Raw genomic sequence first — 23,460 nt, 5'->3', positions numbered from 1 at the left:
TGTCCTGCTACAAGCTTTGTGTTAGCTCATGCTTTGTGCAGCATGTGTGTGTTGATATAATGTATATTATTTTGGTGCAATCTTTTTAATTTTTTACCCACATAGATGGAAAGTTGAGGTTGCTTGTATGGCCTTTAAACTGTTTAATATATATATATTTTTAAAAAGTGTCAGCTTCTGCTCTTTGTGTTAATCATCTTTCAGTTTTAGTAGGAATTCATGTGGTTTTTGAGCCAGACAGTTCACGTGACGCTCACGTGTTGATGTCTGTAAACAAAAATTCATCAAAATGTGGGAAACTTTCTGAATGTGTGGAAAAGGGTGAGGAAATGGGTGGAAAAGTGATATGCACTTTACCTGGACACCATGTTGATGAAAGGAATAACACTGCAGTCTATTTAATCTAATCGTTAGACATTTTGCAGCTAATTGGTTTGTTTTGCTGGAATTAATTGAAAAGGTTTAAAAATCTTATTTTGCAAATCTTAACAGAATTACTGAACAGCTAAAAACTGCATCTGCAATTTAAACACATTTATTCTGGAAACTGACAAGGCATCCAAACATTATTGTATTTTATTCACAATTTTCAAGATATACACAAAATTTCACATGGATATTTGGAGAGTGCATACATGAAGAACAAAGTCTGGAGGCCAGAAGATACAATAAAACCACCCACCCATTTAAGAAACCAAATGACATAAATAGAAAAAAAATCTAGTTTGCAGAAATTTCTAAACATTAAACTCTTACTTGTTACCTAATAATTGTAGGTAACAAGGCTTATTTTTACATTTATATTTTATATTTTTATAAAAGTAATGAAAAAAAGGAAATTCTTCATTGACTGAAAAAAAATGTCAATGTAACAGATTGTGTTTATTCGCTTGATGATCACTGTGCCATTTGACATTCTATTTACAATCTTTTTAAGGTCGTGTAACCCCACCGACGGTGCAAGGTGTGGCTGAGTCTCCGAGCTATAAATAAGTTGCTGAAGGCAGCAGACAGGCGAAGGCGAACATCAAGCCACGAAGAAAAGTCCATGGCATGAGGGCTGGACTTGCACTTGGACTTGGAGTCGGACTTGTACTTCCTAATAAGAAATTAGAAAGGCATTCACAGGTTATTTGAATGACTAAGAATGATCACTGAAAACATGAACTGCGAATGCAAATATTAGATTTTTACAACCGACAGCAAAAAGCAAAGATGAAAACTAGCACAAAGAGACTTGAACAGGCAGAAACTGTTGGCAGTCATGCATGACTGCTCATCACTGCTTTTGTTACCTCCTAAAGTTCAGGTTTTCAGGTTATTTGCTGGGCTGGTGTGCACTTACTTGTACATATGTCAGACTCTCTGAAGACGCCCATTTTCTCACTGGTTTTGACAGAGCTCAGCAGGTCAGTGCTCACATTCCCTTTAACATACAGAAAAAGTAGCAGTGCTTACTTACACATATACTAATGTACTTAGCATACTTAGAGCTTCACTGTTTTGTTATACTTCATAGAAACTGCTGGATCAATGGGTTATTATGAAATGTGAATCTCTGACAAAAGGGATGCCCTTTCAATATTTTGGCTTGAATCAGAAAATAATGCCATGCGAGCAATTTCCGTAAACCAGTTGAAGAAATTAATCTTTTTATTCTAATAAAAATGATCCAGTGGTGGCCTTGTGCGGAATTTTTGGAATAGTAAACTCTTCACCTTTTAGGAGACCTCGGAGAGTATAAATGCCTGTCCTGTGCTATAGTGTGTGAAAGCTGCCTACAAATTCTCCTCTGTTACTCCCTGGGACAAAGGAAAGGATAGAAAATGAGACTCCCAGACAGTCAACTCCAGTCTCAAATTACTTTTCATTATTCCAGGTTTTCTGAAGATTTTCAATACCCATTATTGTTCATTGTATTGATGTCCTGACAAAAAGCTTGGCCAGCCTAAAGCACCTGAACATGGATGCTGTAACATTCACACAAGACTAACATTAATCATGATAATAGGAGCAAGGGAACACTCGGGGACAGAAGCATATGACTCACACTGCCCCCTCATATATATAATATATACATATATTATAAAATTATAACATATATCAAATAATATCAGCTAAAAATATGAAATGTATTATGTATCTTAACCAAACAATAACTCAGGTTTGATATATCAGATATTTACAATAAAATATGATTAAAAATGTACATTTGCAGTCTGACGTTTGACTGTTTGAAGCACGCAATGCTATTTGGACCAAAATATCTTCATTAAATTTTCAAAATAATAAACGTGCCCTGGTAATTAGCTGGCCTGTTTGATAGTTGTCCATCAGCTAAATGTCTCTGTGGTCACAATAAAGCAGGGAAAAGCGTTTCAGCTTTTTTATTCTAAATCATCTCATGAAGCAGAAGACGCATGTCAGGAATTCCCAGAGTGTGGCTTAGCTTTCCAGGGGAACGCCTGCAAAACATGATTGCCAGATAATTCATAACAACCAGGAAATGCTTTATACTGCATTTGCATAAAACGCACCACAGATTACTTCTTATTTCGTTTTATTTACAACCGTCATGTTCTGGCTAAGGATCGAGTAACTGTTGGTGCGACACCGAATTCCTTCACGATACACAAGTCGGGTATAAATCAAAAATAAATGCTAGAAGCACGTTAATCCATGATTGACATTGTCAATCTTGGAGAGTCTGACACACATTGACCCAAAGTATTTGAATTAAATTTTCAAAATAGTAAAAATGCTCTGGTAGATCACTCTTATAGCCTGTTTGAAAACATCAGCTAAAGTTCTCTGTGTTCATAATAAAATAATCATTATTGCTGTGGGGAAAAGTTACAGTTTGTCTTTATTTCAAATCGTCTGATGAAGCAGAAGACATGACAGACAGATTTGAATTCCTAATATACCTTGCCAAAGACACACCTTTAAAAGACAACTGTCTGATATTACAGCCTACCAGAGACTGTAGTGTGCCTTGTATTTCTTCAATAAACTTTAAATTTTTATCAATATTCACTGAAAAATTTGTATTAATATTGACATTATGACATCTTCTCACATCATTTGTGTTGTTCTTTTTTTTGGTTGCCAAAAATGGAATTTGGATTACATTTTTTCTGCCTTACCAGATATCATGAAGTTGACTTGCTGACATGTTCCCCCAGATACAGATTGAGGAGATGTGGGCAGGATAGTAACTCTTGCCAGGTTCATTTGCAGTACGTCAGCTACCCTGTTTCGGAAGTCATACCTGGACATAAAGACACCGACATCCACTTTAACGTCATACAAACACTTGAACTCTACAACAACAACTATTTAATACAGCATTGATGAAAGTGTTATATAGTGCACTGTTTACAGAACAGTTTTATAGAACGTCTACACAAATGGCCTCCAGCAAGCAATTAAAGTGTCTTGAGTGATTTAGGATGACATGAAAAGGTATTCATCATGCAGTATGTTGTAATTACACTCACCGGCTGAATGTAGTCACATTGGGAAACGTCTGCGCTGCTGATGGGGATTCAGGGAGGATGTTGGCACAGGCTGTGATGTTTTCTCCATTCTTCAGCACTAAAGATCTGAAGACCACTAATAACAGACACAAAACATAACGAATAATTAGACTTAACAAAGTAAACTCACTTCTTTGGAGATTTTGAAGTTTTGTATTTGCTGTTATCACTGATCACATATGGGGACTCATTTCACCTGTGCTGTCTCCGGAGAGGCGAATAATGCTGTCAGTATAGAACTGTCTCTGTGTCAGGCTAACCATGCCGTGTCTCACCGATATCTCCCCCACCACGCAGCTCAGTGGGTTTTCTAAAGAACAGGTGGAGTTCTGCAAGTGGAAGCGAAAGAAAGAAGTTATTTGCACGTTTACCACAATTTTCGAACAGTAACCACAGCTGGTTTTGTTCCTGGTTAGGAAAAACTTGAACACTGCCTTTTCTACAATGAGTCTGAGTCTAGTGTTGTGTATATAGTATAAATACACAAAAAGGACTCTAGCAAGTGTTTAGATTTGAGATGAAGTTGGAGGAAGAGGAAGAGAGACGTTAGCAATATTCTCCAGTTACTGACCAATTGCATGACTGGTCCCAATAATGTTCATATTATGTCTTATACATATATTATATGTTCACATGTAACCATTTGGAGAAAAACATGTAGAGATTATTAGATGCACACATGTCAATCATGTTAGGATTACAATTGTTTAGGCAGGTTTAAGTTTAGCATGATCCTTTGCAAAATCTTTTTCATATAAGCCAATAATTTGGTCATTGAGATGATTTATTTTTGATAATAAGTGCAGTTTTTAGTGTATTTACACTTTAAACTGATCATCTTCAGGGCAGCCTTTGAATCTTAAATGCAGTGAAATTACACGTTTTCAAACTGAGGAACTAAAGAAACTTGTAATTAGACTCAGACTGGCCCCTTATTGCAATATGTGTCCCCAAACCGCCAGGAAACAGACACGCTTCTGGACTTCCTTCAAGTAACTTAAGGTCAAACTACCTGGCCAACCCCTTTCTTCTTCCACTTTTTTCCTTTCAGTTTCTCATTTCTTAAGCGTGTTGTTTCTGTTTTATTTAGTTTTTGTATCCTTTTTACACAGATAAGATTGTGATCTCACCATCGATGTCATGTTGAAGGGATTGAATGTGTCTCCCACACTGTTGCACCCGGTGTCATTGGAGCCAACCCGATTAGTTGTGATGAACAAGGACGCTGTAGATTTCTTCAGTTTGGGATAAAATACAGATGTGAGAATGATGTCATTCAACACATCTATCCTATTAAAGGCTTAAAGAGAGTTTCACACTGATGGGTGGCAGATGAACACTGAGTTTTGTGATGATGGCCAATAAGTTTTTTTTTAGTTGCATGCATGTAGATTATATAAAGCTGTACTTACTTCCCCTGCAGATGACTTAAGGTTCACCTCCAGAGTAACATCGCTGCTGCTCCCATCGAGGAACACCTGCTGTCGCTGGGATGAGAGAAACAAAGTGCTTCAATTAGAAAGAAGGAATCTCATAGTTCAATCACAATTAAACACTTGCTTTGGTGAAACATGAATGCCGTTAAAATGAACCGAGTATAGATTTGTGGATATTGCTGTCCACCTTTTAGTGTAAAGGCATTTCACACTTTCACATTTCATTTCATTTTTCTTTTGATTCACAATGAAACCACTCTGCTTTGTTGAAGAACAACACTGATTACTCAAACTGCCTACTTCTCTTTAATCATATAGGCTGTTTAGAGATACTACAATCTCTTCTCTCCATTAGTGTAGTGCAGAGCTCAGTATGGGGCCTCTGGAGGGCAGCTGCCAGAGACAGCTGTTCCCTTGGTGAGCTTTTTAGTTTGGTGAAACCGCACGTACCATTAGCCAGCGGATAGATGCTAAGCTAATGCTCTCGTCCCCTCTTCCTTTTGCTTCCTGGTGCAAGCCATCGTAGGCATAATGAATTCTGTCCAGTGCAGCAGAAATACACTGTCATGTTTTTGTGGCAGCTTGGCTCCAAATAAGTTAGCAATGATAAAGAAACAATTGTTCTGCTCTTAGGCTATCAGATATATTATACCACGACTCATTCACTCATCTCATTCAATTATAACTTCTTTTTTTTCCTCTTTCAAACTGGTCTTGATACAGTATTTTACACACTGCTAGTAAGATTAGCAACCTTTTATAAGTAGGTAGCAGTTAAATACACTGCTTTAGATGTGGTGTATAGATGTAGATAAGAAAAGCTGCTGTCTTTCTAAAAGAAGGAATACATGTTTTTACATTTCAGCCTTTTTTGTTTTTACAGAGAAACTGGAGAAAAAAAGTTTAATCCTCTGTGGGAAATCCTGCCTGTGATGTCATTTGAGTCAGTATCAGTGTGAGCTAAAGATTAGAAATGTAAAACCTTTTGTTAAAATGTAAAATCCAAAAGAAGGGAGCTCATGAGATTAAAATTACATGTGCCTCACCTCATCTTGAAGCCATTAGTAATCCAAAGGAATGCAGTGTTAAATGAGTGTAGTACACACTCCCTAACTGGTCTGATTAGATGGCAATTGATTGTCCAATATCAAACATCAAACTGATTTTTTTTTTTTACATTTGTTGCAACACATAATTGCATGGTTTTGTTTTTTTTCCCTTCAGATATGTTCACTTGTTAAACACTTATTCATACAGTAAATCGGAGATTTGTAGCCATTATTGTTTTGTGAGGAACCATTTAGTCACAGAAAAATAGAAATTATTGAAATTAATAGACCAAACAAAAGAAAGAAAGAAGATGAGAAACATGAGATGAGTACCAAACACTTTATCTGTAATGATTCTTACCAGTCTAACTGTCCCGGTCACTGTACCATTAAAGACAGCCTTGGCAATAACCCATTCACCATCTGTGAGTCTATCAGCCAAGATGTCGGCACACCTAATTCTGTAAAAAAACAAAACAAAACAGAACACATAAACAAAGAGAAACACAATCAAGGTAAGAAAATCCTATCATGTTCTGACATCTAGGAGGATCTTCAACAAAGTATTTTGCTGAGTAATTCTCTTTAACTGAAGGTTATCTTTGTCATGGCACAAAACAACAGGAAGTTATGTCCTTAACCGACATTTTACGCTGGTGTCCTCAAAAGACTGACACCTTTTTGTTTCTGTGCCAGAAGTCGGTCTCTCAACTTACATATCTGGTTATTCTGCATAAGGATTTACAACTAACACGACCTTTCACTTGTTGGAGTTGTCCCAGAAGATAAACACTTCCTTTTTTTGCAACAGATACCAAGTATTTAAAAATAGAAGATTAGCTAACAATTTTCAGAAAAGCGATGATGTGGTATCCTGTATATGACATTGTATTTTTTTTTCCTCTTAATTTTGTGCTGTGTTATGTTCTTTCGTTCTCTCTGCTAAGAACACAAATAGTAAAGTACACATTCTCACCTTGCTCCACTGACATTGTGAACCACCAGTGACCTTCCCAATATGCTGTAGGGTCCATTCATCGACATGTCAGGGTCCATGTATACAGCTCCAAAGTTGTTTTGATCATTAAGCGTGCCGAACTTCCCGCTGATGTCTCCCATCTCATACTGGTCCACAGTGCCAACTCCAGGAGGGGGGGACTGTGATACGTTCCAGGCTAGTGGGTTGAAGTGGCCCTGGATGTTTGCATTTGAACAGGGCTCTGCACTGCCAGGTATGAGGGGCAACACGTGAACATGATAACCACTAGCTATGGAGTTCAGGCTCATTAAGGAAACATTTATAGTTGTGGGACCTTGTGGCACAGCCCGGGAGAAATCCACTTGTCCATCAGAAACTCCAGGGCCAAACCATGTACCTAAGCTAGCTTTGGGAACTTGCACCAGTGTGACATTGGCACAGGCTACTCTTGGCCCGCCTCTTTCTGCTTGATGGATGACCACAGAACGGCCAATAATGCCGGGCTTGGGCACCCAGGAGGTGACATCAGTGAAGAAGTATTTTGCTGCCACTACCGTTAACGTGGTTCCAAGATCAATGGTACTGTGTTTGCTGGCGAGGTCTCCCACCTCACAGGATAGGGGACCAGATGGGTTACAGTTGAGGGAATAGCTGGCATCGATGCTGACGTTGAAGGGGTTCCAATGACCTCCTGTTGTGGTACAGCGGCCTTGATCATCATCCCTCTCTGAGCTGATGGGGTAGACGTGAACATGCCAGTTGTGGTTTTTGGTTGGTGTTGTAGGATTTCCGTATGCCAAATTCACAAAGATGGATACATCAGAGAGGGGGTTGTTCACCAGCTGTGTGAACCAGACCTCACCAACCACAGGGCTTGAAAATATGGCTCTGCCTACAATTATCTCGCCAGGATAACTGATACTCGTGCAAACATACCTCGAACCATTTGGTTGGTGAATGACAACTGAGCGACCTACAATGCTGTTCTTTCCAAAAAGGGGAAGATTGAAGTCTGTGAATGTCATGTCCACCATATTTTTGCCTGAGATGTTCCCGTGCTTGGCACTGAGGTCACCCGCCTCATACATGTCATGTGTTGACCCTGGGCCTTTTGGGTAAGTTGGGCTACTTCTGTTCAAACTAAATGGATTCCAGTGGTCACCTATACTATCATTTGAACACCGGTTTGTTAATGACCTGACAGGAAAATAGTGGACATGGTAAAAGGCAACTTTGCTCTGTAAATTGGTCAGATTGACACTCAACAGTGTGAGATCAAAAGGGGAAGCCTGACGAAAACTGAAGTATCCTTTGATCCCATTCATGTTCACATCAGCTCTAACCTGTTTCACTGCCACATTATAGATCTGAGCACACCTGAAACTTGACCCCACCTTAAGGAAAAGAAACCCATTTGTGGTTTGGAAGCTACTGAGGTCCAGACGGGATTTCTGGAGCTGCATAGGGGTCCCGACCTTTATGGAACCCAGAGAGGTCAAAGATGCAGTATCTAAGTTTCCAAGTAGAATATCACAGTTTGCAGCAGTACTTGTAGCTCTATAGAGAGTGACATTTGTTTGTGAGGCATTAACTTGACCAATTGTCACAAGATCTGCAAGAACCCTGGAGCTGGCATTATCCATGTTATAACGGATATAAACGTTACCCGCGATGGGCCCATAGAACCTGGCCTGACTAGTTCCGAGGGTCTGACCTTGACTTACAACTGTGCATACTTTAGTTGCGTTACACGTTTGCAACGACAGTGAGAAGTCATCAAGGTTTGGTCTTTGCGCAAAGAGGCTGGACACATTGATGTTAGAATTTGAGGCAAGATCAGCCGTAAAAGTGAAGATGCTGGAGCCGATATTTTGTTCAGAACAGGGCTGAGCAAAGTGGCCATACATGACGGGAAACTCGCTGAGGGAAATGTTTACTGAACCACAGGATCCAGCCCCAGACACGCTGACAGTGGCCATTTGAGAGGTTGAGTTAAACTCCACCATCCCAATGACTCCTCCCATGTTCAAAGGTGCCAAAAACTGAACACAGGAAATGGAATCTGAAAAAGAAGACAAGGGGGAGCCAATTGCCGTGGCATTACTACACCTGTCAATGCAAAGCACTGAAAAAACAGTACAAATATCCTTAAAAACTTAAAAAAGGATTAAAAAAGAAATCCCCTCAAGACATATTTCAACCTTGACACGACCAAGAAGTTGATTATTTAATATACTAAGAAGTCAAGTTTCTAATCGGTCTTTTCTGAACTGTAGACTGGGCCGCATCTGATTTCCAAAGTAGCAGAAGATTTTTCATTCATGTCTTACAGAAAACAACCTTGGATAAAAGCTCCCTCTTCTATTACAAATTCGAACACAAATTCAGTTGTTGACTATAAACATGTGTCCGCCACGCTGACCTTTCACACTCTCACATTTTGTCATACTATAAAAACATCACACTTGTTCTGTATGTGCATTAGACAGAAACGAATATTCCACTTAAGGCCAGATTGTCTGACAAGGGTATGAAAAAAAATGAAAAATATGGGTAGATAATTTTGTTGGGAACATAACATTTGCTTAATATGTAGAACAAATTTTATATTCCATTTGTAGCAACATTTTTACCATATAGTAGAGAACTGCTTGATAAAGTGTTTATAGGTTGGTGTGCATAAGGTAGAAACACTGGTTCACATTTGAGTTTCTGTTCCCGATTATCTGTTACCACCAGCTTTCATTTCTTTAGTGTTATTCAGAGAGTAAAAAGTGGAAATTCTACTTTTACAATGTGGTGGCCTGGTATGAAATACCTTCTAGTAGCCCTATTTTGATTTCCATTTAATTCTAATTTTAAAATGACACTATATTGATTCACAACAAAACAAAATCACCCTCTTTATTAATTTTATATCTATGAGTGTAATGGCAAAAAACTAAAGGTGGAACTTTGGTGTAAAAACAAAGCTTCAAGTGAGTAGAAAATCTCCCATTATTTAGATTGAAGTGGTAAAATCTTACATTAACTGTACCATAACTAGTTAGTTTTAAGGTGTAAGTGTTGATATACCAGAGCAACAACAGATTGGGGTCTTTTTGCAAACCCTCTAAATATGCATTAAACACCTTACACCATAAGTAGGTAATCTTTTTGTCTGGATCACCATCCTGCTGTGACAAACATCTTGTAATAAGCCTGATTTTCTTTTGAAAATAAAGCAAGTGATAAATGGGGAATATGGTTAACAAATATGTATGAGTAATGTATGTAGATTTCTAATGGAAAATTTCATAACTAGTTTCAAGCAGTCAGAGTTTCACTTTAACATCCCCTGTAAGAGATGCAGCATACTAAGCTTTGATCTTGAGCAGCTCAGATATCTACTGGATACTGACTTAAATTAATCATTACAAACAGTTGCTGTTAAATGATAACTATTTTGCAACGTACTTCTAACGCAACACCTTTCTTTGAAAAACACTCATAAGAATACAATGTGCAGATTCATTAAACATGAGTTAAAATAAACACTAGGTTGCTCAATACATAAATCATTCGTAAAGCCATTTTGGCCTAACTGGATAAGAAGAAGATTAAAAATTACTCACCAAGCAAAAAAACCAGCAGAGTAGCCCTGAGAAGGGACATGTTGTCAGATGTGTCTAAAACACACAATAAACAGAAAATATTGAAAGTGCAGGTTTGGGGGGAAAAAAAGGTAAGTCACAGCAGAAGAAGTTCAGCAATGGTAAATTAATGGACAGACTCTTGGTATATGTGTAGGTGTGCTTTCTAAGAGTCTGTCATATGTGACTGGTTCTCAAAAGCATGCAGCCTCCCTTGCACTTCTGTTTATAAGCTGCAGTCTGTGCTCTCCCAGCCTCTGATTGGTCCTCATGTAGGGAACAGTGCCTCGTGCATGTGGGTAGGGGAGGGATGTCTGGTAGGATGGTTGGAGGCGGCTCACTTGATGATGTTCATTTCAAGCATAAATACAGGCGTTGGAAAGTACTTAATGGCCTTACTAATGTATTTCAAAATACAATAGTAAGCTCAAGAACTTTTTTTGAGACTTAAAATAATAATCTTTCATTGTGGACTGAGTTGAAAGTCTCTTAGTCACAGGATCCATTACACGTTGCTCTTCGTAGCATGCACCATAACATTTTTTAATGTCTCTACCTAAAATCATAACAAATAAATGCAGAATGAAAGAAAACAAAAAAATGCAGGAGGTTAAGCAGTTTTGTTTTATGTTTTTAACTGTTTTTTTTTTTTTATCGTGATGTGAATAACTTGAGCAAGAACAAAGGAAGTTTAAAGTGCCCAACGTTAAACTCACAGAGAAACTTTGAAGTCTAATCTTAAATGAGAACAACAGCTCTTTGAACACGCTACTGCTTCCACATTTTTTCTTTAAAATTCCCCTTTTGCACCTTATTTCTACCTCTTCCCTTTTTCTTCTTAAAAAGTATACAAAAACCAAAACTGCTACTCTGACAAAGTTCAGGGGAAAAACTGAATAGCAGAAAATAGCAACTTTATTTAAAAATAGCAGCTGAATGGCCCATCACTGTAAACTGTTACACTATGTAACTCTTTAAATATGTATTTTAGGGCCTTTGAAGTGGTTTTGGTCAGTCTCTTTGCTTGTTTAAATCACTGATTGCAACAGAGACCTGAATCACAACGTGGTTCTGTTCCACTCTCCGCTCATACTGTACACACAGGCGTGTCATTTGCACATGGATTCGCATGCAGAGAATAGGTAATCGTAGCTCAATATAGGCAACTGGAAAAAAGTCATGGTATTGTTAGTTGCAGTATACGCAGAGTAAGGTGAACTTCCCCACAGAACTGCGGAAGAAGAAGGAGAGTGAAATAATATATTAGAAGAACTTGAATAAATAAAAAAGTAATCTGTATCTTTCCTCTCAGTTAGCTCCATTTACTTCTGTGTGAAGAAGCTGTCTTAACTGCAAAAGGCCATGATGGACATGATTAAAACATATGCCACAAATAGCTCCCCAGTTATGTGTAAAAGATGATCATTTTGAAGCAAGCAGAATCATAGTGTTATGGTTTGGATTAGGCCATGGTTTCCCACTCAAAGCACTTCAGATTCATAAGACGTGCTACAAAACATGGATAAAGCTTTGAGAGCAAATATGCTCACTTGTGTCACTGACAGATAGAAATGATCTTAAAAAAAAGACTTTTTGCTTCTAACAACTACTTTACATGAACGTTACCTAATTTTATCTGTTCTACACACCTTAATATTTGTACACACACAGAAATGTTAATTTCTAAATTAAACACACGGAAGCTAACATTTCCAAAGGTAAATTTCCAAGAAGCACTCAGATACCTCTAAAAACATGTGGTGTCACATGGATGTACAGGATCTGGCACTAACGTGAAAATGACTTTGCAATCACTCTGAGAGTTCATTGTTACGTGCATATGATGGCATGAGGAAACATCTCAATGACACAAAGCAAGTCAAGCCTGCTTTAGATATGTTTTTAAAGCTATAATTGATTAAGCCAGCAGTTAAGCAACTGAGCCTACATTATTCACACCTCATTCATAAATTACTCTAGGTGGATGATGATGGATGACTGCTATGTAAATTTGGATGGTTAACATGAATTTACTGTCATACATCAAACAATGCTTTATATTTGGCCACAGTGTTCATCCACGTCAGAGCTCACGTGTTTTCTTGCACCACATGTTGGAAAAATTATTTTTGCAAGCCTGATCCGGTGTCCCAATGAAACAAAGTCACTTCGGATCATTTAGCTGGTGGTCATGAAATTACTGGAGGTAGCCATGAACGTTAGAACCAGACTATTAAGAAATCTGGGATGGATATGTTCTAATGGGAGTACAGGCTGTTATGTAGAGTATTTTTCAATTGTAAATTGAAACCGCAAAGTTCATAAGACTTAGTTTGAACATGCAAAAAAGGAAGCATGGATTACATGTAGGAATGTTGCAAATTAAAATTTCTAGGTTCTCCACATATAATATCTCCAACTTATACCATATCTTGTTTAAAAAGTCTGTTATTATAAAAATAAACAATTTCAGCCAGAACTATGATTTTAAGCAGGCAAAAACATGCAGGTCTGAAGAAATTTATGTTGTGTTACATTCACACTTTGTCAGTTTATGGAAGGATGAGGTGAGCCGCAGGCCTGCAGAGGAACCTCACAGTTAAATATTTCTTGATGCCACAGATCTTTGATTATGTTTATAATTCCAAGATAGATTAGTTCTTTTTTGACAGACTTGAGAAACAAAATAAAATAAAATGGCAACATCGCCTAAGAATGGTACCCCGATGTGGCAGGCCATGAGCTCTTTCGTGTACTGGAGGGCCTTTGAAGAGGTTCACTTGGCTTGCTTTGGTCACTGATTGCAGCAAAGGCTTGAATCACGACATGGCTTTGTCCTTTATACACAGGTTTGTCACACTCACACACACATGAATAAAATAAATAATGGCTACTAAATATAGGGAAAACGGAAAGAGGGCAGTCATAGCAGTTACTGTCATAGCAGCAGAGGATGGATGAGAGTGCAGTAACAAGTTAGAATAGCCAGAATAAAGAAGGATTCTCTATATCTCTCCTCTCACTTGACTGCAACAACTATACTTGTTTTTTTGTTTTTTAATTATAAAGAACTTTTGAAGAGTATATGAAGTTTTTTCAGTCCAGAAACAGTTCTGTGTTGAAGATCAGATACTCACTGACATGTTGTTGTAAGGAACATTAATATTAAAACATCATTCCTCACTCAAAAATGCTCAAATTCTGACACAAATAGAAATTATTAACACTGATTATGCTTTTGGAGGAAATTAGATAATTTCTGTAAAGCATTGTCGTGACTAACCTGAATTTTCTGAAAACATGAACATTGCCCAGTTGTGACCATCATACGCTAAAATAAATTTAAAAAAAAAAAAAATTATAACACCTTAGCAGGTGTTAAAATTACATCAATACAACTTCAGATAAACTACAAAACACTAAATGTATTTATATTAAATAAATAAATATCATATAATTATAAAATCAGAAGTACCATGTGCAAAAATCTGCCCCCTGACACAGTAGCTTGTAGAACTACTTTTGAGAGCAATACGTTTAGGTAACATCCATATTTTCTAATTGTTTCTTAGATGATTGTGGAGGAATTATGGCTTCACTCATCCCTTCTTTACCCTTCTATGCAACAACACTTGCTTCTCCAAATTTTTAAACATTCCCTTTAAAATTAACAAAAATATTCTCTCATAATAGAGCCCATTGTTAACACGCTGGTAAAATGCCATCATGTTCTAAACAATCTCCCAACTTCCTGTATGACGGGTACTCTTCCTGTATGACGGGTACTCAAAGTCACTTTCAGTATCACTGTGGTTTTATGATGATTGATTGACATACAGCGTTGTTTTGCTTAGTATGACAATGACTGGCAACGAATGGCTTTAGATGACTTAACAGATTTTTTTTTTTTTTTTGGTTACACAATGTGCAGCATCACTGTACTCAACTGCAAAGAACTGGATCATGCTTAGTGTCTTATGATTTTTTTTAATTTGCATTCGTTTCAATGCCTTATGAAGATTAATTTGAAAGCTTTTTATTTGTATCATTAATCCAGGGATTCTGAATGATTTAATAACAGTTTCAGTAATCCACGTTCTTATGCCATAATCGAAATTATGACTGAAATGTATTTTTCTTAAAGCTTTTCTCCAAATATTTCAAAACTGAGCTAGTGTTTAAATATCCAAAATGCATTTATGTGAATCAATGATCAATTAATATTCCAAATTACTAACATCTGCACCCCCAAAACTTTGCATGTTTTCACCGTGTTTTTTCTTAAACACACATGAGAAACATTTTTGACATGGAGGTCCATTCTGTACTCTGAATGTAAGTATCCTATTTGGATTGATGGCATGAAAAAGTGAAACTATATCATATGACTTATGGCTGTCCCCAGCACAAGAAAAATGTTTCTGCATTTGAGGAATTGAGAGTAATCTTTAAAGCTTAGATCCCACTTAAGGTGGAAATAAATATGGAAGTTTCTGGGCAGCAAACGGGTCTGACTGGAGGAGAATGATAGAAAGCGACATCTTTGTAGAGGTAGTCCATCGTAGAGGAAATAAAGGCTGGACTGTTCCTCAGTTTTGCATGTTGCCGTAGTACATGCTTAAAATTTGCTTAGATGCATAGATAGATAATGTAAAATTGAATTCTGACATTTGGAAAATGCAGTTGTTGAACATACAAATTGGCACTGAAAACATTATACTTAGCTAATGACACTTTACACCGGCTAAACTAGGAATGATTATGATGTTTTTCTCCTCTGTTGGTGCTGTTAGGTTTTATTTTTTTGATTATTTTTTCTCTTTGGGCTTTTTTTTAATTTTTTTTTTACCTTTATTCTGTAGCAGTGAACAGTAGAAAGAGGGAGAGAGACAGCATGAAGAGACATGCAGCGAAATACAAGTCAAACTGGAACCTGTACCTCATGTGATTCAGGCCTTTGGCCAAAAGTTAATTTAAAAAATATTTTATTCATTCTAGTTATAATAATACATGATGGTTCAGTGTAGACCCTTCTACTTGCCGAGAGAGCTCACAGTGATCACAATAATAGCAGTTTATGTGCCGCCGCAAGCTAATGCTAAGTCAGCCATGGAGCTACTCCAGCGCTCCACTAATAAACAGCTAACAACGCACTCGCACTGCGCTGTGATCGTGGCAGGGGATTTTAACCACGCAAACCTGAAATCTGTCCTGCCTGGATTCTTTAAAAACGTGAGCTTTCCGACAAGGGAAAACAACACACTAGACCAGGTCTACACCAACATCCCAGATGCTTACAAGGCCACCCCCCTGCCTCATCTCGGACTCTCTGATCATCTCTCTCTGTCCTTGATCCCTGCTTATAAACCTCTAATTCAAAGACAAAAACCATCTGAAAAATCAGTAAGAGTGTGGACCGTGGAAGCCACCACGGCCCTACAAGACTGTTTTGATAACACGAATTGGAGTGTATTTGCAGAAGGATCAGACTTGGAGGGCCACACATCTGCCGTACTCTCAAACATCAGCTTCTGTACTGAGAGTGTAACAACAACAAAGACTGTTAAAGTGTTCCCGAACCAGAAGCCATGGCTCCACAGTGAGGTGAGAGCCCTACTAAGAGCACGTGACAGCGCCTTCAAATCAGGAGACCAACAAGTCTACAAAGAGGCACGCCAGGTTAAAGCTCAGAGACATCTATACTGGCAGACTTCAGCAGAAAGCCAGCATCATCATCAAATACCCCTCACACCCTGGACACTCACTTTTCCCCCCCTTCCCTCAGGTAAACGCTACAGGTCCATCAGGTCAAAGACAAACAGACTCAACAGAAGTTTTTACCCACAGGCTGTCAAACATGCCCTACCTCCACCCTAATTGGAGGATAACTGCACTGCCAACACTCATGGACATTACACCTTATTTATAAATCGTATTTCTGTTTATACTTCAATGCAACCAACATTCCTACCTCTTTAAACTGTATTTATTATAACCTTATTTAGTATAGTTGCAACAGCACCCGCCCACTCAATGTGCAATATCATCCCCCCCACACACTTAATGTGCAATATCGCTGATCACACTGCACCTCTCAATGCACCTGCTAGTTAGATGGCATGTATGTGTATGCATATAGATGTAAGTGTGTGTGTATGTATGTATGGATGCATATATGTATATATACATATATGTATGTATGTGCGTGTATGTTTGCAGGTGTATGTATAACTTGTACATATCTTTCTTGTGTAAATGTAAATTTGTCTGTTATTGTGTAAATACTTACGCTATTGTGTACTTCACACACATGGAGAGATGCCAAACTGCCTTTCATTGTTCTTGTAACAGTGACAATAAAAAGCTATTCTATTCTATTCTAAACTGCTGTCGTGCAATGAGAGAACCAAACCAAAATTCCATCCTACTATATAAAATGACAAAAAGATAATTAATTCATTTAATCCTTTTTGCTTTTTGTCTAGAAAGAAATGAAGAGTGGCCTTTGTTGTTTGTATGTGTGTGTGTGTGTGTGTGTGTGTGTGTGCTCATGCGGGTAAAATTGGGAGCAGTTGTTTTACATTGATTTTACCAGTAGATGGAGTCAGCGTAGCATGAGTTATGTGTTTTTTTCTGCTGAGGTTACTGTTTGCTGAATAAGTTTTCATCCCATACATCAGACACACAGAGAGACAGACACCTATAGCTAATTAAGAATCACCAGTTAAACTAACTCCAAGCATATCTTTGGACTTTGGGAGGAGGAAAACATGCGAACTCCGGCTAGCGGATACAAACTTAGGACTTGCTTGCTGTGCGGTACTCTAAACCCAAGTACACATCATCATCATCATCAACTATCACGATAACTTAAACAGCTCCACGCAGAGTGCCAAAGGCAAGCTTAACATTACAGAACAGTACCATTTAAGTATATCCTACACACAATAAAGAGCAAATAAGTTACGCCTACATGTAACAGTATTCCCAAGAGACATTTAATTTGTTAATGTAGTATGCATGCAGCATGCGAATAATCTACAGGCACTCACAGCCTATTTAAACGTTCAAAATCTATTTTAAAACTAATGTTTATGTGATTAAACCGTGAACTGTGAAACAGCGTTTTATATTCACCTTCTGGTTGAATCAGGTCAAAATATAAATACTACACGTCAACAACAGCACGCCTAGATCACGTGCGCTCAGTCTCCTGCGAGGGATTTGCAAAAAAATGCACTGCCTACTTCAGCGCACGAGATGTCACTTCCTGCTATATTGTGAGCTGATGTCGTGTTTCCGCTTCAGCCGGCATATGAGCTCCACAGCATGCGTGCTGCCTGCTCTACCCGCTGGGAGCGGGTCAACACCACCTTACTGCCTGAACGTCAGTGAAAGTTACCGGACATCTGCTCGTTTGAGCTGAAGCTGAGCGAGTCGGGGACAAGTGCACGTCTGCAGATCTACTGGCTGCTTCTAACGCGAGACCTCCTCATTGCAGGTATTCACGTTTGGTGTATAATACATGTACCGTGGGTCTACACAGCTTTTCATTTATTTAGTTGTACAGTTGAAAACATTCTAGCTTGGGAGCCCTTTTATTGACCTTTTATAATTGTGATTTATAACACTTTCATTTTTCAGTGAGTTTTTAAAGTTGAAGGTCAAGTATGCTATAGTAGTACCTCCTGCACCTGCACTCAGTGTCCTGTATCTGCTTTACTATTAGGGTTGCACTAGTGTAAAAAAAACTGTTGAAATTACAACAACTAACTTATTCATTTATTAATAATTTATTGTTTGTTTTCTTCCCTTTTATTTATGCCTTTTATCACTTCATCGTCCAACATCCAGCCAGCTTGCAGCTGATGCGACATAAAAGCTTTTAAAACAAAGAAAGAACCCATTGTCATCAGTTAATCCAATCCTGATCAGCTAATTTCGGTCAACAGAGCCAATGTCTGCCATATGTGGAGCATCCCCAGTTTCAACATACAGTATGTGTTTTCAAAGATGGCTAATGCCTGTCTACACATATTTAGCATTTAGCCGGTTTCTAATACTTTAAAAGCGTACAACAAAATCCTTGTAATCAGGATTTTTTTCTTTTCATCTACAAAACGTTTCACATTGAGTCTGACATCTCCAAATCCAGAATGCGTAAGAACATTAAAAACAACTGACCTCAGGAACTACTTTTGAAAGCATTGACCCAAAGGAAATACCATACAAGGCCTGTTGTGTTTTTGTGTTTTTTTTTGTTTTTTTTAATTTATAGCTTAAAAAACAAGAGTTGTTAGCAAATTTTCATCAATCAAGACTTGTGGTTCAGAAGCAAATAAACCTTTTTTTTTTTTTTTTTTGCAAAACTGAACTTTTGCTCTTTGGATGTAAGTGGAAACAACAAGCTTCAGTTTTATTATAACTGGGAGTACCGCTTTGCCCACAGTAAAGCCTTTTTTGAAGTCTAACTGGGCAGCTCCTTCTCCTGCAGAAGCGCAGGATAAGTAAATATCGGCTAGTAAATATCTTTTCATATCTGGTTTATTTAAATAAACAGTGAATATCACTCACTGTAGGGGCTGTTCAAAATACCTGCCCACAGCCAATAACAGCCTATGTCACAGTAGCTGTCATGTGGCGAGGCTTGCTTGTTGAAGGGCAGTTAAAGGGTCAGCAGCTGACTTTATATTTCATTGCTCGCTCTCATTTCCCCACATTTTCCCCCATATTTTTCTTTTCCCCTTTTTTTTTTTTTTTTTTTTTTTTTTTGTTATCCTCAGAAGCCTGGAAGAAAGCTTCCTCCATCCCTCTCTCGCTTTCTTTGGCCCTTTATGTCACCCCATCTCATCAGCACCTCTGTGTATGAGATATTTCACAACCTGAAAAGGCTCTGTAAGGATATTTATTTCCACACCAAAGTCTGGTTGTCCGAACCTAAAAGGGACCCACACAAATATGATAATTGACTCCAAAATGCCTGGACTCTGACGTGCTTGATGTCGGGTTTTTTGTTTCTGTTTCTGTTTCTTCCCCTCTTTTATTTTGCTCAGTGGAGCTCTTTGAAAAGCTGTGAATGTTTGCCATATGGACCTGAAATCTAAAACGGTATTCCCCTCTTTCTCTGATTTACTCGGATCGAAGGGGCCCTACTTCAAAATCCTTCAGGGACTTTCTATAACTTAGCTATTTAACCCAGACCAGTGACTGCACAGAGGGGGGAAAAGCGAGCATATTCCATATTTATTTTTACTCCACCTCCGCACATCCTCTCTGATGCAAACTCCATTTTCTCTTGTGTTTTTTACTCCAAGTGTTTCATAAGGTCCTCATGAATATTGCAGTTGCTGGAGACTCGAGGGAGGGGAGATGGTGAGGTTTCTGTCTCGGTTCTAATGTTAGTTGACTGAAGAAGAGGAATATTGCAGATTATTGGGCTTTGACAGCTTTGCTTTCACACAACTCGGTCATGCTTTCCTGATATTGTTTTGAAGATTTCTGTTTTTCCTCCCAAATTTCCTTCCACCAGCACATCTACCTTTATTATCATATGGCACTATACTGTATGCCCTTCCTTGTACGGTGTTATTGGTGCAACATGGAGGTGATCTAACTTGATTTCCCCACCAATATGACTTTCAGTACTTCATGACTCATCGTGGTGGCTTCTGTCAAATGAATATGGGTAAAGTGACGTAAACCAGCTAGTGCTAGATAGTGGTGGAAAGCAAATTGGAGCTTGTTAACTAAACTTGCATTGGATCTGAATTAAATTCCTATGATGTTTACCTGTATTCTGCACACACAGTTACATTTACGTAGAACCTTTACGAACCAAGCAGACAGGAGTCTTCGGGTTCAACACAACTGCTGTCTTTCTGTCTGAGCTGATCTCTTGTTTCTCTCCTGATGAATGGTTTTATAATAACACAAGACATGACTGAGTTGAGTTAATCTTCAGATGAATGCTCAGGCACAGGAAGTACACTGTCCACTGTGGCGGGGGACTGGACTGACAGCCTCATAGATTAAGTGACTTAATAACAGAGTGGCTGTGACTGGTTGAGTGGGTGCAGTCTGTAGGGACCGTTAATGAGGCGTGTCTATAGTAAGTCTTGATTGCTTGGGAATGTTTTGTGGAAACAAGGAACAGAAAAACAAGGAGGCGGATATTAAGACTGAAGGTAATTGATGAATGTTTTTTATGTTAGGAGCTGCTTAGTGAGCACATGTTGGTGCACCTTTATTTCCTGGCCTTAATACCTCCTGCACACCTCAATGTTTTATGCAGTCTTTTTATTGCGCAGAACTACACAAGAAAAACGTATACGTGTTTGTGAGCCCAAAGCTATTTAAAATGCGTACAGCCCAGTGAATTTGAACCTGTCCAGAGGACAGAGATGACTTCATCATTACCTCACCCTGCTCTGCTAGAGGACTTATCAAAAACATGTGGCTCCACTCTCCCTTCTCACTGCAAATTGATTGAGTCTTGGACTCAAGTGTTTTCCTTTTGTTGGGGAATGTGTGCGTTTGCGCACATGCTGGCTTAATTTTATCATCTTGGATTTTCTTTTCTCTCTCTGTCATTCATTTGGCATGTTTCAGCGAGCTGCTCTGGGTTTGGTCAGACAGGATAGAGGCCCACAAGGTTGGAGAGGATGAAACGCCATGCCGTTCAAGCATGTGTATGTGTGTCTATTACAGCCAATGAGACAAGGTGGCAAACGTATTGCGGTGGCATCTTAATTTGACTGTATTGTTACCCAGGTGAACAATAAGGCTTTTTAGACTTTCAATCTGAAATTTAAGGCTTATTGTTTGTTTTACAGAAATTATTATTATTTGAGCTACAATGCTATCAGAATGGAAAATTGTTTTGAGTAGGACTGAGTGATATGATCAACCAGCCTCTCTGTCTAAAATCCAGTGTTATTTAAAATATATTTGTAATACAAATGGGTATTATTTTAAATCAACAAGATGAGCTTAGACAACTTTGAAATGACTAGGCCATTAAATACACAACCTTTAAACCTTTCAACTTGGGATATGTTTGTGTGTTGGGGGGGGACTTGTGGCTAGCTCAACTAGCATGAGTAGGCTAGTTTAATTGCAAGGATATTTGTCAGATACAGGAATTTCCACCCTAGTGCTTTGTTCAAGACTATTTGCCATCAGTAATACGAGGCCAAGTATCCATGGCAGCACATTCACTAGTCATGCTGATGAAAATGTCCCATTGATGTCTGTGTACAAATCTCCACTCGGTTTCAATGCCCTGTGGTTCTTTTCAGCAGTTGAACCTTATACGTTAAACATTTACTGGGTTACCACTTTAGGATACACACCAATAAAGTAGCAAAGGAAAAAGACTTAATGGAAAAGGAAAAAATGGCCAGCTCTATTATGGAGCAGGAGATTAACATTATCCTCTTCCATTCTCGATTTGACCTACTTTCCTTCGAGGGTTAACGTAAACAAAATAGCTGTTTTTTAGTCAATGACATCAATTTATTATCCAAAAATAATTTGCAAAGAACCCGGCAAACTACATTTTTGTTACGCTCAATCTCCGGCCTCAGTCTTCCATATTTTTATTCGTCGATTCCCGACTCGGAGGTCTCAGTCGGAGCCAAACAGTTCCTTGTTTTATGCCTTTGTGCATCCACTGACGTTGCTGTTTGATGAGATACGCATGTGGGCTGGGTGTTTAGATTGCACATTTGTTTGGTTGCCAGAAGTCCCAGCGGGGTGGGGTTAGAATAACCTTATTATACACTTGTGGGCGGATGAATCACTGAAAGCATCTGACCCAGCGTGGAGTCGAAATGACTTCTATCCAGCTTAGGGGAGGTGTGTTTATTATTATGTGCATGCGTGTTGATATTTACAGCATTAGTTTCACTGTATATTTTCTTTTGTGTGTATGTGTGTGAGGACAGGCTGGACATGGGGTCAACAGTGGGTCTACTGATGCAGTTTGAAAGAGTTTGCATTGATATTAGAGTGTAGGAAGTATGGCAACAGGGCCAGACAATGACCACTGGTGAAGGAGACTTTGAGCCAAATGAACTTTTGGGGCTCCTATGAACCACCGCCTGGTGGTCGCTTTATTAAAAGTCTCTCTATACGGGTCAAGAAGTTTCAGATCCCAAAAGTTTGCCGCTGGAAACTACCAAGAACCAAGATTCAATAAGTTTATTGTCATGTACACCGTAAAACACAAATGGTTACGCATAGCAATGAAATTCTTACTTTACAGGTTCCCTTCATACAACTAAAAAGAAACTAATAAATAAGTAAAACAGTGCTTTGTAGCACTTGTAGATTATGTAGCTTATGTGTGGGTGCAATCGGAATTTAAAGTGCAAGTAGTTGCAACACTGTCACAGAACCACACTGCTGTTTTCATTGGCTTGAGTGTGCAAGGTGTGGGGGTGTGGGCCATTTTCCCATTACTGTGCCCCCGAGGTTGTGCATGAATATGGAGATTAGATGAGAAATCTTCCAGGTCACAGAATCTACTCAATTAACAGAGTGTCATTTTGCATATTTACTGACAAAGGGAAGAAAATGACATGTCATCTGAATCCATTCCTCACAGCATGTGCATGTCAGCCTAATTGGAGCTTAATCTATGTGTGCGTGTGTTTCCAGTCATGTGAGTAGCTTCTATGGATGCCATCATTACGGGTGTTGATCCCCTTGCTGCCAGGGGATCTGGATAGGATGCAGTAGTGCTATTTCTGAGTATGACTAATAGCTGAAATTATGTTTTCACACACTGTGTGGAAATTCTGGGATCCAGTTAATAAACAATGT

The 23,460-nt window shown here is 38.6% G+C and overlaps 2 protein-coding genes across 5 annotated transcripts in view; one reads left to right on the top strand and one right to left on the bottom strand.

The window, feature by feature from the left end:
- Positions 1-519: 519 nt before the first annotated feature.
- cusr (Copper-only SOD repeat protein) lies at positions 520-17,864 on the bottom strand. Of its 3 annotated transcripts, XM_039613916.1 has the most exons (11): positions 17,773-17,864; positions 10,618-10,671; positions 7,001-9,065; positions 6,386-6,485; positions 4,952-5,026; positions 4,670-4,774; positions 3,736-3,868; positions 3,501-3,615; positions 3,147-3,271; positions 1,346-1,426; positions 520-1,099 (listed from the first exon to the last, which is right to left on the bottom strand). In XM_039613916.1, exons 2-11 carry the CDS (start codon positions 10,655-10,657, stop codon positions 984-986), a joined length of 2,955 nt encoding a protein of 984 aa, XP_039469850.1. In that variant the 5' UTR covers positions 10,658-10,671; positions 17,773-17,864; the 3' UTR covers positions 520-983. The 3 variants fall into 3 exon arrangements, with proteins under 3 accessions (XP_039469850.1, XP_031583323.2, XP_031583322.2); XM_031727463.2 differs by lacking the exon at positions 17,773-17,864 and having other exon boundaries at positions 520-1,074; positions 1,345-1,426; positions 10,618-10,822; XM_031727462.2 differs by lacking the exon at positions 17,773-17,864 and having other exon boundaries at positions 10,618-10,822.
- A 112-nt stretch (positions 17,865-17,976) lies between these two features.
- add3a (adducin 3 (gamma) a) overlaps positions 17,977-23,460 on the top strand; it is a 103,481-nt gene continuing 97,997 nt past the window's right edge. For both annotated transcript variants that reach the window (XM_031727457.2, XM_039613386.1), the window contains exon 1: positions 17,977-18,136. The gene's annotated coding sequence lies outside the window, so the exon portion shown is untranslated. The remainder of the gene's footprint in view (positions 18,137-23,460) is intronic.

This window comes from Oreochromis aureus, linkage group 6 (genome assembly GCF_013358895.1).
Source record: "Oreochromis aureus strain Israel breed Guangdong linkage group 6, ZZ_aureus, whole genome shotgun sequence".
NCBI classification, from domain to species: Eukaryota; Metazoa; Chordata; class Actinopteri; order Cichliformes; family Cichlidae; genus Oreochromis; species Oreochromis aureus.
Note: the sequence above shows the minus strand (reverse complement) of the source record. Positions and strands in the feature narration are given on the sequence as shown.

Bases quoted from the DNA above. Each gene is read 5' to 3' on its own strand.
- cusr (XM_039613916.1), bottom strand. From the start codon at position 10,657: ATGTCCCTTCTCAGGGCTACTCTGCTGGTTTTTTTGCTTG. The intron at 5,027-6,385 runs GTAAGAATCATT...CTCTCATCCCAG, and splicing joins TGACCGGGACAGTTAGACTG to CGACAGCAGGTGTTCCTCGA. The intron at 3,616-3,735 runs GTGAAATGAGTC...GTCTGTTATTAG, and splicing joins CCTCTCCGGAGACAGCACAG to TGGTCTTCAGATCTTTAGTG.